Below are 18,533 nucleotides of genomic sequence, written 5' to 3' on the forward strand. Positions count from 1 at the left end.
AGATGGAAACATAGTGGTTGGGTGTTTGTTTTGGTGGGGTTTTGTTTGTTTTTTTTTTTTTTTAATCCAGCAGGTGTGTTTACTTAGGATTGTTCATTAAGCAAACCTGCAGGTCTCAGCTGAGGTTCTGCAGAGCATTTCATACAGCAGCAACCAGCCTGTGCCTCTGGAAGATTTTTATCTGTACAGTCAAGTTAGATAAAAATGTGACTAGGAAAGGTGACCAAGTCACAAAGTAATTGCCGAAGGTTGCTCATGCCAGGGCCTGTGACGACTAGAAGTGAGTAATGGGATCTCAGCTCTGCTCTTTGCCACATGGGTGGCAAACTCTGTCCTGGCTCCGCAGAGCTTGTTTGAGCACCAAGGTGAAAGACCCAGGCTATATCAGCTGTACCTTAAAGCTCTGGTTACTGAGCAAAGACCTTGCATAGCACACATAATACTGAGCAATCCGAGCGCATGAAAGATATTAATAGTTGTAAGCAGCAGTGCTAAACTGAAGGTACCATGTGTGCATGCCCGCGGAGCAGTACCTTCCCACTATCCCTTCTCTGCCTAAATCTACTAATGTTCTTTTATTACCTGTACAATATACACTTTCATGCATCTTTTTCTGCTTGTTAAGAAGCAAAATAGCATTTCAGTGCTTAGGCTTAAACCGCCTGCTCCACGCTGACACCCATTACGCAGGATCCCATCTCTCTTCCCACCTGAAGGACAAGCCACGTCTCCTGACTACCCCCTTCTCCTGCCACCCAGCCCTTCCCTGCAAGCACCCCAGCATCTGGGTGTGCTATTGTAATTTTTCAGACATCCTGTCTGTCCCTCCCTTTACTTTGCTCTATGGTGTCTACGGGCTGTATTTTAAACAATCTAGACAAGCAGGAAGAGTAATTAAATGTGAAGTGTTTCAGGACGAAATGCATTAAACAAAAAGAAATTGTACAAATATGTAAATAATTGAATCTATGGGCTGAATCTTCTTAACACCAAGCAGCTTTACTCAAAATAGATGACATAATGGTTTGGTATAAATATTAAAAGGTTTTGATTTACTTGTTGTTTGGAATATATTGTAAAATAAAGACTTCTAATAACAAGAGTTAAAAAAATCCCTGAAAGAGCTTCATGCTTACATGCCTCAAATTATTTGTCTAAGATTCTGAATTTCAGAAGTCTAGATAGCTCCAATTATCCTTGACTGAAATAATCACATTTTAAACCCATGTTATATCCAGGTCTGGATCCATCTGTGAGGTGCAACATGGGGCAGTACTGCCCTCATATGCTCCGGTGAAGGCAGGAGAAATGCATTTTAGTGCAAGAAGGAAGGGAAATGGCTCTTACCCTCTCATCCACAATCACATCACCCATGCCAGTACACTGAGGAGACAGCGTGGCACAGTGCCGCTTGGCAATGAGGCACTTGGCCAGCCATGGGAAAGGCAAGATCCAGCCTGGTTCTAGTTAGTACTTAATTATTTAGACAAAACACAGCAATGTTTTAAGGAAAAACTGGGAGGCACTTCCTCCCGCCACCAACAGCTCTCCTGACACACAAAAAACCTTGGCTGACTTATCTGCTCCCAGTCAGGTAGTTCGGGGTCATTGAAAGCCAGGCAAGTGCCCTAATTGCTGTGTTTATGGAGTGAACCAAATGCACAGCCAAGGCTTTCTCTCATTTGTCCTTGGCTTCCTTGGCACTCATGGGCCATGCCGAGACAGGACTGAAAATGCTCAGAGAGGCAAGGGCTGGGGGGATGCTGGTGAAGCTCTGGGCAGGTAAGAGATAAGCAGCCCAGCGGCTAATCCCTGGGGCCAGCTCATGCTTGCAAAGTTTGGCCTGAAACCTTAATCCAGAACTCCCATTTCTCCCTCCTCTTTGGCCGCTCTCTAAACCAAAACAAAACTCAAATCAGAAGGAGACTGATACAAAAACCTTCTGGGTCACATCAGGGTAATAAATCAAGAGCGCTGCAGACTGTTCCCCAGCAACACAGCAGTCAGCACACACGGGCTGGCTCCGAGCAGCAACATCTGTTACTCCAGTTACAGTACTGCCGTGTATTTTGATAACCTATATGTATGTTTTGAAAAAGCATTAGCAAAATATTTGCAGTAGCTCAGTCTCGACATGAAACACGCTACAAGTGACATGTTAGTCGTCTGGTTCTTACCTGGTCATTCTCCTCTTCGTCGCTGCTTAACTTGAGGTCATCTTCTAGCATTCTGGAAAGCAAGCAGTAGAATAAATTATAATTTGCCAAAATGCTTTAGATCTGATGTTTTCTCTGAGCTACTATAAACATTTAAAAATTTAAATAGAAAGAAAATATATTTTATCCCAGTAACTGTACACGTGACACTTTATAATTTTTTCTTATCCGGTTCCTATCAACTAACTTCTTAGTTTGTTTCCTACTATTACTGCCTAAGGGAAAATGTTTACTAGACTAATAATGGATTTCGCAAAGATTATTGTTATTAGAGTCACTGAAAAGCGATTTTTATATGCTAAAAATAATATTTTTGATGCTGACAGGTCAGTAGTCTCTCTGAAAGGAAAATTTTGCTCCATTTGGCTTTGAGCTTACAAAACAGAAGTAGATATTTACACTGGCAGTACTGCAGCACAAATAAGATTCAGTGATGTTTCCCAGAGGCCATTTTTACTTTATTGCTTGTTTGATGTAAAATTGACATTGACTGAAACAATTAAAACTAAAATATACCATCTCAGTGCACAGGAGTATCTACGAGGATTTCACTGTCATATAAACACAGAAAATAATGCAACTTTTCTAATGAGGATTTCGTCCTCCCTTCCCACATCCTTTCCTCAACTTGCTTAAACTGGCTCACAAAGAAGAGGAGTTTGTTTTTACCTCCTTGCATTTTTTTTTTACAAGCTAGGTTTAAGTACCCAGGAGTTAAAGGAGTTGAAGAGCTGCAAAGATTTCTCCCAGTGTCTGGAAGGTCTTCAAGAATGGGATATATTTTTAAAAAACACTTATGTAATAATAATAATGATAATGTCAGAAAGCTGCTAATTTTTCTTGTGTTGTGGGAAAAGAGAATCTGTAATTTTGCCTCAAAAGAAAGCTTGGTGAGCAATTCAAACACATCCTGTGACGTGGGTGGTCTCCGGAGTGTAAATATCTCAAGAAGACATATGTAGTAATTTCGAACCACCTCCTTGTACTTGTGCCTAGATCTTCCAAGAGCGTGCCTGAAAAGTGTGACTCCTACATGGTGTGCCGTGTCTTAAAAGAGCACTGAGCCCAACCACACTCTTCTCAGCTCCTCGCTATACGTACAGTCCCTGCCTGTTGCTGCTATCACAGCTGCTTCCCTATTTCCCTGTGGCACCTTTTGGGAGATGTAGGTGTATAAGAACAGGATTGGAGGTCAGAGCAAAAACTCCCACTGGTTCATCTCTTAAAGACTCTTGTCTTGCTTTTCCCCCACATTTCCTTCTGCTTGTGCTAAGATTTTTCCTCTGTAAAACCAACATATCAAATTCAGCAAAATCTCATTGCAATGCAGACACCTCAAATATAGGACACTCATTTAGAGGAACTTGATAATCTCACAGCAAGACTTGCATGTGTTTTATCCAGAAATATGTTCACAGGCAGGAAGAATCCTGCTTTGCCATCTCCTGAGTCAGCAAAAATTCTGGTGGCCATATCGATGAAGCCACTGGCCAACCTAACAAGCCCTTCTGAGAAGTGGGCAAATGGAGAGGTATGAATGACACTTGATATAGCTCCTAGGACCTAACATATGTCAGAGAGTCAAAGCTTCCTGTAAACACTGCAAGATCCACATTGGCTTTGGATCCCACCACTTACAGGGATCCAAATGATCTTAAAATTGGTCATTTTTTTTAGTTAGATCTACTTAGAGCACCCCTGAGAACACAGGGCTTGAAAATAGAAAGCTAAGATCTGGGATTGAGCACTAGGTAATTAAATATGATGAAATCTGCACCGATAGTGATTTAACCAGAGAGAGATGTTCTTACTGTGTGAAAAACAGAGCACCCAGAGTGTCACTGCCTGCTCTCCCTTGAATTTGAGTGTGTGAATTTCTGCTAGTGAGGTGGTAGTTAAGTACACTGTTTAAGATTTTAGCTCCTAAACGGAAGCTGCAAAATCAAAAGCATATACTGAAATGTTCTAGGTAGCTCTATGTATTTATTAGTGTCCTGGCTTTTTGTATCAATATAAAAAAATGTGTTTTGTAAGTCTGTGATCAGAAGCAACTCTGATGCTGTGGAGGTGCAAGTGGAGCTAAGGTGAGGCACCAGGAGTGCAAGCAGGAACCATCCACACAAAAGGAACATGAAACCACAACCCTGGCTCATCAGCCTCTCCTTGCTTCTATGTTTTAGCCCATCTTTATTTTCCCTGTCTGTTTCTCATTTCAGAAGTGCTGCTCTCCAAGAAAAGCACTGCCTGCCTGGGGCTCATGGCCCCTTTCGGAACTACCGTCAGCATACAAACAATCTCCTAATAATGGGAATAGGAAAAAACAGGGCATCATAAAATGCTTGCTTGCTTTTTTTCCCTAGAGTGGAACCTGGCCTGGCTAATCTATGTATTTGTCACAAGAATGCATCAGCTTAAGACAGCTTGACAATGTAGAGGTCTACCTTGTAAAGGCAGGAGCTGTGCGGGTATAACCTCCATGCCTGAAAGCTTTCACTCTTCACTGGTTCCCAGACTGCTTTCACTGTCAGATGAGGCCCACAGCCCTCATCTACAAAGCTACAGCCAGAGCAGGACACGCTGTCACCCGTGACTTTAGGGCCTCTTGTGATAGGATGAGGGGTAATAGTTTAAAATAAGGGAGGGGATATTCAGGCCAGACATGAGGAAGAAATTTTTTACAGTGAGGGTGGTGAAACTCTGGCCCTGGTTGCCCAGAGCGGTGGTCGATGCCCCATCCCTGGAGACATTCCAGGCCAGGCTGGACGGGGCTCTGAGCAACCTGATCTAGTTGCAGATGTCCCTGCTCATTGCAGGGGGTTGGACTAGATGGCCTTTGAAGGACCCTTCCAACCCAAACTATTCTAAGATTCTACGATTCTCGGATTCTATGACTTCAGCTTCACCCACCAGCAGTCCTGGAGAGGGAGGGTCCTTGGACACCAAACAGCTCTCACAACCCAGGCTGAGGCACACCCCAGGTGAGAAGGACATATTCGTGTTAGAGTGACTCCAGTTTGCAGTAAGCATCTTAAAGAAGCTTGATCAATTTTGACTCTGTATACTTTTGAGGAACGCTTCTCCTCAACAACTCATCTCCATCATGACAATGATGATGGTTGAAAGAAAGAGTCCATAACTGGACCAGCAGACCCCTCTTGAAGAAAGGGAGAGTAGAAGAGAAGAAAATTACTTTAAGCTCACAAGAAGCATCACATTAATTTGTAATTTATCTGAAAAGTGCTTTGGCACAGATTCAGCACAGAATGAGCTTTGGTACACCGTAAGGTAGCAGAGCACTTCATACTTAAATCAATCCCTGCTCAGGATGGAATTTCCTTATGTATTCTGGCAAATTAGTACAAAGATCCACAGACAAACACATACAAGCTCATGTGCAAACACAGCCTTTTCAACACAGCCTATCTATAGCTATTTTCTATAACACCTTTTTTAGAATACGCAAAATCCAGGCCAGTAAGTGACATCATCCGTGGGTTTTAAGATTTTTCAAAATGGACTAGGCTTTGGTGTGCTTGGGCACTGGTAAAAAGATACATAAATGTAAGTTTGTAAACAAAAGCTAGAGAAATGAAGCGGTACTCAAAGCAGCTCTGAAAACCACACATCACCACTTAGGGCTTCCGCACTTGAAAAGAGCGCATACGGTCAGGAAGTCAGTTTGCAGAACCTAATTACACATTTTTAGTGAAATCTCCATGAGGTCGCGGAGACAGCGAGGGCTGGGAGGCTCAGGCGGGAGCACTTTAATTAACGCATTTGTTCCTTTCTCTGCAAAGACCGTGACAGGTAGAGACATAACGAAAGGAAATGAGGATGAGTTTGGGATATTGAGAAATGCCTCAGCAAGCCAGCTGGTTTCTTTCTCCCCAATTAAGGGGTTGCAGCCTGGGGTGCTGGGCCACTTGGTTATGGTGGGGAAGGAGGGGGTGAGGGGCTACTTACATGCAATGGAAAATAGACTGAACATCTTGTAGAAGGCATTGATATCCAACATCTGCCAATTACAATGTGACTGCGTGTCCAAATCTCCTACATAGCTTGTCAGAAAACCTGACTTGTTTTATCTGGGGGCTGCTCACTGCATTGGTTCAGCAGGCTACCAGGGTGGGGTGACCATGTGGGGCACTGCAGAGGGACCCTGCGGGACTCCTGCTCATCCCAGCATGTCGAAGCGCCTGGAGATGCTCCTGATTAAAAGTACCTGAGGTTTTGGATGGGAGGCCATCGCAGGTCACCTGGGAATCACCCTGCTGAAAGGCAATGGTCAAGTCAAGACTTGCGGCTTCACTGTTTTGTCTGTCTCTCTCTTCTTTCCAGATTTGTTGTTGTTGGAAAAAGTCCTAAGCAAGGATTATCTTCAGTCCCAGACAGAGTCCAGGTGATAGCAGGAAGACACCTAGTCTTCCCTCCAGGAAATAACAACAAAGTCACATCAAGTTTCAAGTGTGAGGGCCCAGATCAAAGATTTTTGGGTTTGAAAGAGCTGGAGGAGGAGCTGATGGAGGAGAAGGTGTCGATGGTGCAGTGTCTGGGGGAGGTGGTCTTCAACTGCTGGTTGGGAATCAGTCGCAACTTTTAATGTCTGGAGCCAGTCTGAGATACTTCCAGCATAACCCTACTTAGAAGGATATCCATTTTCTTCCAGGGTGAAGACACGGCCCCACTCAGGTATTATCCTTCACATCTGCTGGTGTACACGGAAGAAGCAGCTGCCATCACATCTTGCATTTTATTTTAACCTCTCGATACATTTCACACTCCTTCGTCTAATGAATTCTTTCCTTCCCCCCTGCAAATTATTTATTGAGGCATAAAACTCAAGAAATGCCTCTGTGGTTTTGTTTTGTGATTAGAGAGATTCCCTTTTGGCACATAAATCAAAGGACAAGAGAAGAGGCCCTGAAGATTTTCAAGGTAGGTTAGGAAAATGCGAGGCAAACCTCTTCTTGTGTCCCTCTAAGCTACTATACCAGATATGGTCTTCATGATAATTTGATAATTAGAACCAAACAAAAATCAAGATCAGAGTGGAAAAATATTGACAGTAATTAAATAATTAACACTAATGGTTTAAGAGAGAACATGCCAATGGTTTGCAAGCCTGGGGTCCAAATATATGTATGTTGCAATTGTCATTTAAATAAATTCAGAAGTCACCATCTTTGCAATTTGTGAAAGATCTCATGAATGTGTTAATCTGATCAAGTATATTGTTCCATTTTAATGCTAGGCAGCATCTCAGTCAGAATACCGTGTTTATTACAGACTTCTGTGATTTCTGCTCATTATATACGAAAGGAACTTCAGTAGTGGAAAAATACTTTGATTTTAGCTGAAGAGGAACCCCACGAAGCAAAGAGTTGTGATGAAATATGAAAATCAGATAACTAAGTGCTCATTCCAGTTTATGCCACCACAATGTTTCATCTGAATGAGACTGGTTTTGGAAAATTATCTTATTTTTTAATGTACAATATTGACATTTTATTTTCTTTCCCATAAATGCATAGTGACCTTTCAAGAACTGGACATTAGTTTCAATATTAGCAGAAACCCAGAAACAAACCAGATATTATTCTAAGTAGCAGTATGCTAGAAGGCTCTCAGACTGGCTCCAGATGTTTAAAGTCACAACTAATGTGCTGGTATAGGAGAAGAAAAGTATTGCTTCACGTTGTAGAAAAACAAAACAAAACCTTCCTGGAGGCACAAAATTGTGCAAGACCTTTAACTCTTGTTCCCAGCAAAATGAGAGAGAACGCCAGGTGGGAATCTGCCATTCCTATCCAGACTGTGCCCTTATGTTACTGAGATGATTTCAGCCACGAGTGCTCACATACGTAATATGATTTAAGCTCCAAAAAGACAAATGTATGTTCAGTTTCTGGCTGTCTTTGGTTGCTTTCTAAAAGATAAATGCAAGGAAAAATATGCCTGGTAAGAAATACGCAGAATTCATAAGAAACAGATGAACATGCTTCCTTCCTTCAAAAAAAAAGAAAAGAAAAGAAAAAGGAAACTAATGTTGTTGCAATTACCTTGGTTACTTGCACATAACAGATGGCCAGTTACATTTGCTTCTTACCTACAGCCAAAAGAGGTATTTCAAATAGCTTTGTTTACTACTCCTAAATATAGGAGTAGCTGTTTTTATACAGTAGTAATTTTTAATTAATTAGATTCTGATTGCTGAAATTATTTTTCACTTTAGTGCTATAACTGATGCAAATGCTTCAGTTTAAAAAAGCTCATGCATTTATATGATCTGAAAAGTGTACTATTTATTCGTGTTTTACACAAAATAGTCAAAAGCTTATGGATTGAGATAAGCAACTAGATCGAGGGGATGTTTTATAAATGCTGCAATAGAGCTTTCAGCAGGCTTGTAATACCTCTGCAAGCACTGCTCACAGCATCTAAAATTCACTCTGGATATATGATGTTTAAGTTGTAAAAGCCCCTCAACAAACAGTTTGTGCAAGTTCCGCTATACAGAAACATGTAGGAAAACATGATTATATAGAATGCCGTCAAATCTAATTAAAAACAGAGGGAGAAGGCCAGTAAAATCAGGCTGGTGAAATATTAATGTACTTAATGCTGGAATGAAGCATATATATCAATGTAAGATTTAATTCCAGAGTGTAGAATTTAAATGCCTGAAAAACAGACTCAGTCTATAGAAATGGAATTAGCAATTCCAATAAAAAATAGATGCTCTGAAGGAAAAGTTTTCTGTCCTTGGCTTGAATCCATCTAGGCTGGTCTATACCGCTCTCTAAAACCATTTAAACTGGCTAAATGCTCTGCTAAATTCCCATTACATTGACAGCCTCATTAGAAATGCAAGGCAGTCCTCTCTGAGTGATACAGCCATCACTCTCTCCTAGGAGCAGAACTTGAAATAAGGTTTCCTCTACAGCAGCTTCCCGGGTGAGTAACTGTGTTTGTCCCGGTGATGTTTTCCCCCTTTAAAGAAAGAGAGAACAAATGCGATTGAATCATACCCAAATTTTTCTAACTCCTTGGCAGGGTGGCAAGAAAGCGCCCCACAGTCCGTAGCATTTCCTGAGGATGATGTTTAGGCAGAAGGACTCAGAGTCCCTCCTCAAAAATGGGAGAAAATATTCAGAAAATGGGGGAAATAAACCCCACGCGAGCCCCCTTCCTGAGCAAGGTAGCCACCTAAAAATGTGTGAACACTCAGAGAGAGGGTAGAGTGATGAGTGATGCACTGGCAGCTCACGCCTAAGCACATACGTAGTCCAATCACTCTGAGGACTTACCAAAGCTTCATGGCTAATCATGCTCTGTGTGACAGGAGGGAACACATTTGGGGAATAAAAGTTTTGAATGCGCCACTCGCAATTTTCCAATCCATTCCTTACCTCCCTGCCCCTGCTCCCCCAAGGCACTCTGGGTGTGATTAGCAGTTATTTACTAACTCTCTCCCTCTGATTTCCTAGCAATTGCTGATGCTGCCATCTACAAAATATTCATTTCAAATGTGAAATGAAATAAGAGTGCATGCACTGCACTACCACCTCGTGTGTCAGCTGTTGTGGCAGAAATCTTGGGGAATCTAATGTGTCTGAGACAGAACTGCCACTGCCAAGTCTCCTCGCTAAAGGTGCGCATCTGATTTTGTACTCGGTGATTATTCCCTTACAAATAGCCTCTTTCTACCTAATCTCCAGCATCACAAGCATCTGTTCTCTTGCTGGAGTCGTCATCCCACACATTTTTATTCTCGTGCTCCCTTGCAGGTGACTGCAGTCATCTGTCTAATGCTGACCATTTGTTTAGCAAGGTTCATACCTGGGGCTGCGATGGTGTTTGCCCCTATCTCGCTGTCTGGGTGAGGGAAATGAGATCATTTAGGCTAGAGGTTCTCAAACTTTGCTGTGCCAAAATGAGAAATGTCTTGTATGATCAAAGCGATGGGGAAAGCGGCAGCTCCATGTCCCTGTGGGATCCCTCGGGCCCTGCATGCCAGAGGCTGGTGCCATGTCCCTGTGCCAGGGCACCTCACTGGCGCTGGCTCCCAGCTCCTGCTCACCCCCTTCTCTCAAGTGTTTTCAGACTTGGAGCTTCTCAAAGTGGAGTCATCTTTCTTATGAGGAGAGACTAAGAGAGCTGGGTCTGTTCAGCCTGGAGAAGAGAAGGCTGAGAGGGGATCTGATCAATATTTATAAATATCTCAAGGGTGGGTGTCAAGAGGATGGGACCAGACTCCTTTCAGTGGTGCCCAACGGTAGGATGAGGGGCAACAGGCACAGACTGAAGGATAGGAAGTTCCACCTGAATATGAGGAAAAACTTCTTTACTTTGAGGGTGCCAGAGCACTGGAACAGGCTGCCCAGAGGGGTTGTGGAGTCTCCTTCTCTGGAGACATTCAAGACATACCTGGACACAGTCCTGTGTGATCTGCTCTGGTGAACCTGCTTTAGCAGGTCGGTTGGACTAGATGATCTCCAGAGGTCCCTTCCAACCACAACCATTCTGTGAGTCCCCACTTAAAAATGGAGTCAGGAAGGACATTCCTTGTTCTGGGATATACAACTCTGTGTTGGTTTCTTTCAAGCATTCCTTTGTTTAAGTGAGGCTGAATTAATAAATTATTCAGACTATTTGATAACCTGCTCCATTCTCACTGTTTCTTTCTCTGTCATCCTCCACGAAGTTTAAATATAGTTTCCTACCACATCCTATGTAGCAACACTGGGTCTCCTACTCATCCCTGTACAGCTGCTCACAAACATACCCCGTTGGCCTGGATCCTTCACTGGCATGGTCTTCAGAACTGGTTAAAGCTAAGATATTTTTAACCTGCACTTAACTGATATTGTACACAATACATTTTTAAAACCTTACAAAGGTCTATTACAGCTTCACTAGTAACTTTACCAACCAAAGCAGCCAGCTTCTCACAGAATGAAATCAGCTTTGGTTGATGAGAACTTAAATTTATTTCCTTGAAAGTAAAACACTGAACACCAATAATTATGGTCTTATCCTTCAGTTCCTTAGTGGTATTTAAGAAACCTTGTTTGGGGTCCCGCCAAACCTTGTGTGCAGCAGTAAGTGCCAGGCAATCTGTCCTTAAACTTTCTTCCTTGGCCTTTTGGCATATGGCACAGCATTAGCTGTCTCCTGGGCGTTACCCCTCATTTCAAGGTACATCATACATGATACTTAGATTTTGCCAGCCAGTGGCCTTCGGGCCTCTAAGGTAGCATGGAAGATCTGAGGCTTACAGATACCTGTGTCTAGGGTAACTGATTTTAAATAATTTATTTTCTCTAGACACTGTTCAGCTTCCTGCTTTTCCACATATAAAAATATTTTTGACTCTAGTATTGTTAACAGCTTTAATATTTCCAGCTAATAAGGGGCTATTACTAGATTTTTTTGTTGTCGTTGTTCTTTATATACTTTAAGAAAACTCTTATTCTCATTGTTCTTGAGCTTTCCTCTGGTATTCTCCAGTCCTTTTATCCATCTTCAGCATTTTATAATTTCTCTTTTAGACAGACTGTTATCTTTCCCTTTCATGCTACATGTATTTTATATTTCATCTCTATTGCACAGAGTGCTTTTTCATTTCTAATCACTACTTTTACTTCACCACTGAAGCTGAGCTAGCTTTCAGCAAAGTTGGGTTTTTCCTCGATTGTAGAAATGCAGACTTTTGCTAACCTAATCAAGCTTGGCTTAAAAAAATCCAGAGTTCCTTGTTTCTAGGTTTTTCTACCCCACCACCTTCTGGTCAACAATTTCTCCCACTTTGGGACATCAGCCTTTCCGTGTTGGGACTGTCCTTTATTTGTCCAGCCTGGATATATTAAAATCACAATCTAGTTCTCAGGCAACCATGTGCTTCCCATCCAATGACTGATCTATCTTTATTTAAAGCAGGGGTGAGTATGTCTGGTGAAATGTCCTCAGTGCTAGAGAAGTGCCACAAAAAACATCCACAACCTTCATTTTGATTTAATGGCCAGCCATGCTGGACCTCTGGTGATACCTTCAAAACTAAGACCTCTGGTATCCACCTGGTGAATCTGCCTTTGTTTTACAGTTCAGAGCTGACAGAGCAGCTCTGTCCCCTCCTGTCACTGGAGTTGATATTCAATGATATTCTGTCACTTGGATAAAAAAAAAGGTTATTCAATATCCACAGCTGGAGCTTTTCATGTGAAGAAAAGCTAGAGGAGGGAAGGAACATGCTAATTCAGTCCTTCTCAATGGCACATGGCTGATGGGCAGATACAGAGAAGCTGTTGCAGAATATATATATGGCACTCAGCAGCAGGACAGGAACATATGGGAACTATACCTCCTCCATAACCTCCTGAGCTCCAGGCAGTAGAAGTATGGCTGTGAAAGATACACCAGGACCCCCAAAGTTTTCAGCATTTCCTTTTAAATACTTTTTCTAGCCATTTCCTGGAAAGCCACTATATGTATTTTACTCAGTCCCGTCTGCAATACTTACAGCTTCATTTAGTTTTAATATAGTTATAAATGGGCTGTAGCAGCCTGCTTCTTTTAATAACTAAGTAAATGAAACCCTGTCTGTAATAATAAATGAACCATCCGTCTGGGAGGCCTCCAGTAAAAATTTCAACAGGTATTTATTGCTCCTTTATGTAAACAGTACTCTGGACAATACAAGTGATTATACTCTCTGTCAGCCCTGTCAGGAAGGAGACAGTATACTTTTGGACGTGGTTTCATAGTGTACACACTGAATTTACAGGTTTATTTGACTAGATGGGGACAAAATGATTAAAACAAGCAAATAAACAGACAAGAACCCAGTTGGCTACTGTGAAAGTCAGCATACGATTTCCTTTAAAGATATAGGCTGTGAGGATAAAATACAGAAAATTGACAGGTCCATGGTGCAACAGGCTCCTCTCAACTCCAGATGCTTCACAGACACCCCCCTAAACAAAACCAACCCCATCTCTGCAGAAGTGTAAAGCGTTTCACTGTAAAATCAACACTTTTACAGAGACTTTAAAATATATTGTGCCCTTGTAGGTTCTCACGGTATGGAAGAGCAAAGCCTCAGGAGAATCCCTGATTGCAGAGCATGGGGTGGCAAACCACCCTATCCATCCCTGGGAGTCATCACTTTCACCCATGGACACTGCTGCTCACACACTGTAATGGGCAATAGCATGACACTTTTGCCGTAATGAAGTTTTAATTAAAAAAAAATCTCATTGCCAAAATCATCTTCATACCACTATCATAGTCCGCTTCCTAATTATATACCATTACATTCTGCTATTGTTGAAATAATAAAATGTCAGAATCTATTGTCAAATTATTAATCCAGTGTGTGGCAAGAGAAAAAAAAAGAAACAAGGAGCAGGAAAACCTAAAAGCTCATGTATGGTCAGATTGATGTACCATCGCTTCATGCTAAGAAGTGGGCTGTGGAATTCTGTACATTAAATTTGTAGGGGCTGCTGTGATTTTTGTCAAGATTGCCAGGCCTCAAATTTCTGCAGGAATGGGCTTAAACCTCTCCCATGAGCAGGTTTCTCAGTGCCTTTCATTTGCAGCCAAGCTAGGCATAGGGAAAAACACATTTTTTTTTCCTTACAAGACAGAGTACAAAAGGAAACCAAAGCTCTCAGCCAAAACGCCAGGCAGTATTTTGCCCCATGGGGTGAATGAATTGCTGTTCATTATGGAGACCTGCACTCTGTGTGCTCGGCTCAGAGAAAGGGGCAGCGCTGCTCTCAAAGAGGCTGCCTCCATCGCCAGGGCACTTCCAACATTTTTACTAAGCTCGGCACACTAACAAACTTATTAGGAGATGCTGCATCAGTGGTAGTATTCTCTTTTCTCCTCTCTGCTTTTGTTCTGATCACAAGATGCTGAAAAGGGAGAAGATAATAAAATAAGAAGGTAATAAAACACTGGCCCAGGTTGCCCAGAGAGGTGGTCGATGCCCCATCCCTGGAGACATTCCAGGCCAGGCTGGACGGGGCTCTGAGCAACCTGATCTAGTTGCAGATGTCCCTGCTCATTGCAGGGGGTTGGACTAGATGGCCTTTGAAGGACCCTTCCAACCCAAACTGGTCTATGATTCTGTGATTCTAAGATAACCCCAAGAAGGAGAAAGTGGAGAAGATAATCTCAAGGGGGCAGACATCTCAGAACTGATGGCACTCTGAATTGATAGCACACCAAAGCATGAGAGGGGCTGCCTGTTCTTCCTGCAGATGGGCTGAGGGAGGGAAAAGGCTACTCAGGCAGCACCAGGGGCTGCAGGGACAGGGCAGCTGGAGGCAGGGGCTGGCACCTGGGGCCAGCATGTAGCCGTGGACTTCACTGCTAGAGGGAGAAAAACATGTGCAAAACGTGGCAGCCGTGGTCAGATAATTCCTTTGCATCACATGGAGCTGCACAGAAGGGATGGTTGCTTATGTGGGATCTCGTTTAATTCCAATTGTATTTTGCTGCTCCGGTCGAGCTGTGCACTCAGGTTGTCCAGACCCTCAGCTGCCCTGGGGTCTGATGGCACTGAGCATCTCTGGCTTGATTGTTTCACTTTGAGATAAACCTTTCTAGGAGCCAAAATGGGAAATTCCTCTTCCTTAGGAATAATCTCATTTGTAAGTTGCAACAGCAGAAACAATCAACCAAAGGCAGCTCCTTCAGAGAGGGGAAGGGCTTTACTCCCAGCATTCAGATCCTGCCTGTGCTGTGCAGGAATACACCACATGGACTGCAGTATATATATATTAAAACAAAACAAAACCAACCCCCCCAAACAAACAAAAAACTCCCAACAAAACAAACAAACCACAAACAAACAAAACAACAACAAAAAACCCCAAACCAAAACCAAAACAAAACCCCTCAAACATGTATTTTTTCTTTAGAAACACTTTTTGGACAAAATTCTGAAGTTAGCTCTCAAACAGTAAACCATGCTATATCTTCTTTCTAATGTCTCTTTTTAAATATACACCAGGGAATAACTCTCATAACTCACTCGACACACACTATCTTATGAGTTATAGGTCAGACTTCTATGCACAGAGTGTGTGTTGCACTTCCCCACATCATTATGAATTTTCCATCCCTCATCATTCATATCATGTCAGAATATCTATTACAAACCCCCATTTGCAAGAAGGGCTTCTATTTTCCTCTTTCATTTTATCACTGCTCTTAAATTTTCTTCTGGACACCAGCTTGGCATGCTCGCAGTACCATGCCAGTAGCTTCTGAGAAAAAGTCATATTCAAAAATCATGTCAGGGCCCTAATGTCACTTCCAAAGAAATACCCTTTGTAACTAGCAGGAATAGTGTACAAAAATGAATTAGACACAATTGTATTCTGATTGCCAAATTTTACCACCCAACTGCTAACTACCACAACCATCATGTAAAAAATAATAATCTGGAAATCTAAACGACGCCTGATAATGCTTTCTGCTGTCTTAAATCTTTGGAAGTGTTGAGTCATCTTGAGAAAAATGTTGACAATCATTTTTCACAAAGGCTCAAGAGTCGACAAGGCTCTAACTAGAGTCTAGTGTGAGGGACTTAGATCTGAAGGGAATTTTCTGACAAATAGTTCAGCCATCAAGAACAATGTGAGGACTGGCCAAAAGGCTTGGCAATTGCTAGAGTTGAGAAATGTTTTTCCCTAAATAACTAAAAAAGTTTAATTTCTATGTAAAATGATTAATTTCAATATTTCTGAAATGCTACGCTTTCCTTTTCTTCTTTCAAAAACATTATTTAAAAATATGCTTGTATCTAATACTGTACTAAGGCCACCCAAGTGCTTTCTGGAGTGAGGTAAGCTAAATGAAATGATTAGCCCTGAATGTATTTTTTTTCATTTTGCTGAATGACCTCAGCTTTTTTTTTTTTTTTAAGTTAACCCGTATGATTTTTTATTGCATCAAACAAAATATCAACTACCCATACTGATTAGTTAATTTAATTCAGTTTGCAAAGTACTGAAACTAGCCTTGGTTTGAGTTTCATCTGCATCCACAAAACGTACCAGCTTCTTTCATTTTTTCCCACTCATTGGCTGTTAACTGAAGCTTTCTGTGAAATATTTTTTTCTGTTATTAGCTGTCAGACTGCCATCCATAGGAGCAAACTTCTATACCATAGCAGTGTTGTAAGCGAGTGTTGGTATAAACCAACCATGCAGGAAAGGGATTCTCAGATCATTTCATGACTGAAATCCAATGATTTTTTTTTTTTTTTTTTGCAAAATCAGATTGGAATTAAGACCACTTGCTCAAACCTGTTCCATTATACAACTGGTTGGCTGGTGTGTATGTTTGAAAATTATGATTATTTGATACTTGGTTCCCCAGAAATCAATTCTACATAGTCTCCTACAGGATCCACCTATGGCCTCCACCTTTGAAAAAATGGCATTGAGTATGATTTAACTTGTTATTATTTGATGTCAGATCGATTCCAATCAAAACAATCATTATTCTTTCAGAAGTGCTGTTTAGTGTGGAAATAAAATATGCCAGGCTTAATATTGACAGAGCTGTGGGAAATTATCTGTTTGATATTTAAGTAAGAATAAACCCTACATATAGTAAGGTGTTAAGTTAGTACAACTGCAAATAATTTGTAAGCAAACATTTTCCCTATTATATGCAACACATATTTAAAAAGTCATATATACAAGGGATGACACAACTTCTAAAGAATTCAATCTAGTAGTGGCAATGTTAATGGTCAAAAGTGGATCTCCCAAACTAAATATATTGGGTTAGTTTCATCATCAGTGTCAGTCTACTAAAACCGGTTTCATCAGCAATTAATTTAGCCCACTATATTACCTTCAAGGTGAATTATTTTTTCCTGATAAAATACTTCAGATGTACATGGTTTATCAGGCACTTAAATATTTTCAGTGCACTGAAGATAGCAGAGATGGCTGATGAAAATACTGAATAAAATAGGCAAAATGTAGGAGACTGACAATAAAGACCTTTGAAATATGTAAATAACTTTCCAGAAGTTCTACAAACCTTTAAACCATCTCCGGCAGAGTCTTTATTAGTCTAAAAAAAAATCATTCTGTATTTTCCAGTGTACTACTATCTTCACACTAACAGCAGAACAATTTTTACCATTCCAAAGATGTAGCAAACAGCCCCTACTACATATTTTTTATAAATGTCTCACACTTGAAGTGTGTAGGCAATTTATAGCAGTGCCAGGGAAGAATAGGGAGTGAATGAAAGGTCCGTCAGAATTTTCTTATCAATACTTCCAACTTTTCCTTGTAGCTGAACACCAAAGCCCAAGGACTTAGTTTCCCTATTACCAGGAACATTAACAAGTATGAAATAGGACTGAACCTAACAAGACAGGTGCTGATTTATTAACAGGCTACATTCTACCACGCTATTTTCTGATGAGAGATCTCTGCATGGGTACATCTCCCAACACCCCGTGAGGTCAAAAGTAAACGAACCCTTGATTATTCTCATTCGATGATAAAGGAAAACTGAGGCAAAGAGATTTCATCGTTTTTTCCAAAACCCCACTGTCCAATCAGATCCAGAACTGGGGAAGGAAACTCCACATCCAAACTGGGAACCCATCGGCATTGCCTCAGATGTACCCACGACCCAACATCTGAGGCCGTCCAGTCTCTACTTCACCTTTGGAGCCTTTGCTAGGAGGAAATTTTAAGTGAAAGAAGGCCAAAGATAAGGCGGGAAGGTGAAGAGATGCTGAAACAGTATGTGCAACAATATCTCTTCTATCAGAGCACAGCAAAGCTACTGGAGCTGAATATGTCAACTTCTAAGAGTCTGTAATTCTCTTGCAAATACACATTCCTGCCTGAAATGGGGCAAGTAGGTTTTATGTAAAGAAGACATTTTTTCATCTGTAAAATGTTACAAATAAAAAATTAAATTGGACCGGACGATATGAATTTCTTCCAGAAGAAGCCGTAACATTTGACCTATTTTGGCATTTAAAATAAAAACTTGATTATTTTAAGCTACATGTGAGAGATCATTCATTCCTAACAAGGATTTGTTATATTGCTTGTTTAGAGTAGGATTAAATAAACTTTTGTCAAGCTGAGACTGTTAACTCTTGATGTTCTTTACTGCTACGCTCATGTAGTTATTAACTTCTAACACTCTTTGGTTTGGGCTGTAATTGCTCCTTCCATTTGTTCTTGTGAGGTCTGAAAATACACTCAGAAGTGCCCTCTAAATATGTGGGGTTTTTGTGAAGTTTTTCCCTCATCCTTTTAA

At 41.3% G+C, this 18,533-nt stretch overlaps 1 protein-coding gene across 1 annotated transcript in view; it reads right to left on the reverse strand.

Moving 5' to 3' along the window:
• AFF3 (ALF transcription elongation factor 3) overlaps positions 1 to 18,533 on the reverse strand; it is a 281,631-nt gene that overhangs the window by 92,597 nt on the left and 170,501 nt on the right. The window contains exon 8 of the mRNA XM_065642739.1: positions 2,178 to 2,229. Within this exon, the coding sequence (XP_065498811.1) occupies positions 2,178 to 2,229 (52 nt within the window). The remainder of the gene's footprint in view (positions 1 to 2,177; positions 2,230 to 18,533) is intronic.

The sequence above is a fragment of the Caloenas nicobarica genome, chromosome 1 (genome assembly GCF_036013445.1).
Source record: "Caloenas nicobarica isolate bCalNic1 chromosome 1, bCalNic1.hap1, whole genome shotgun sequence".
Lineage (NCBI taxonomy): Eukaryota > Metazoa > Chordata > Aves > Columbiformes > Columbidae > Caloenas > Caloenas nicobarica.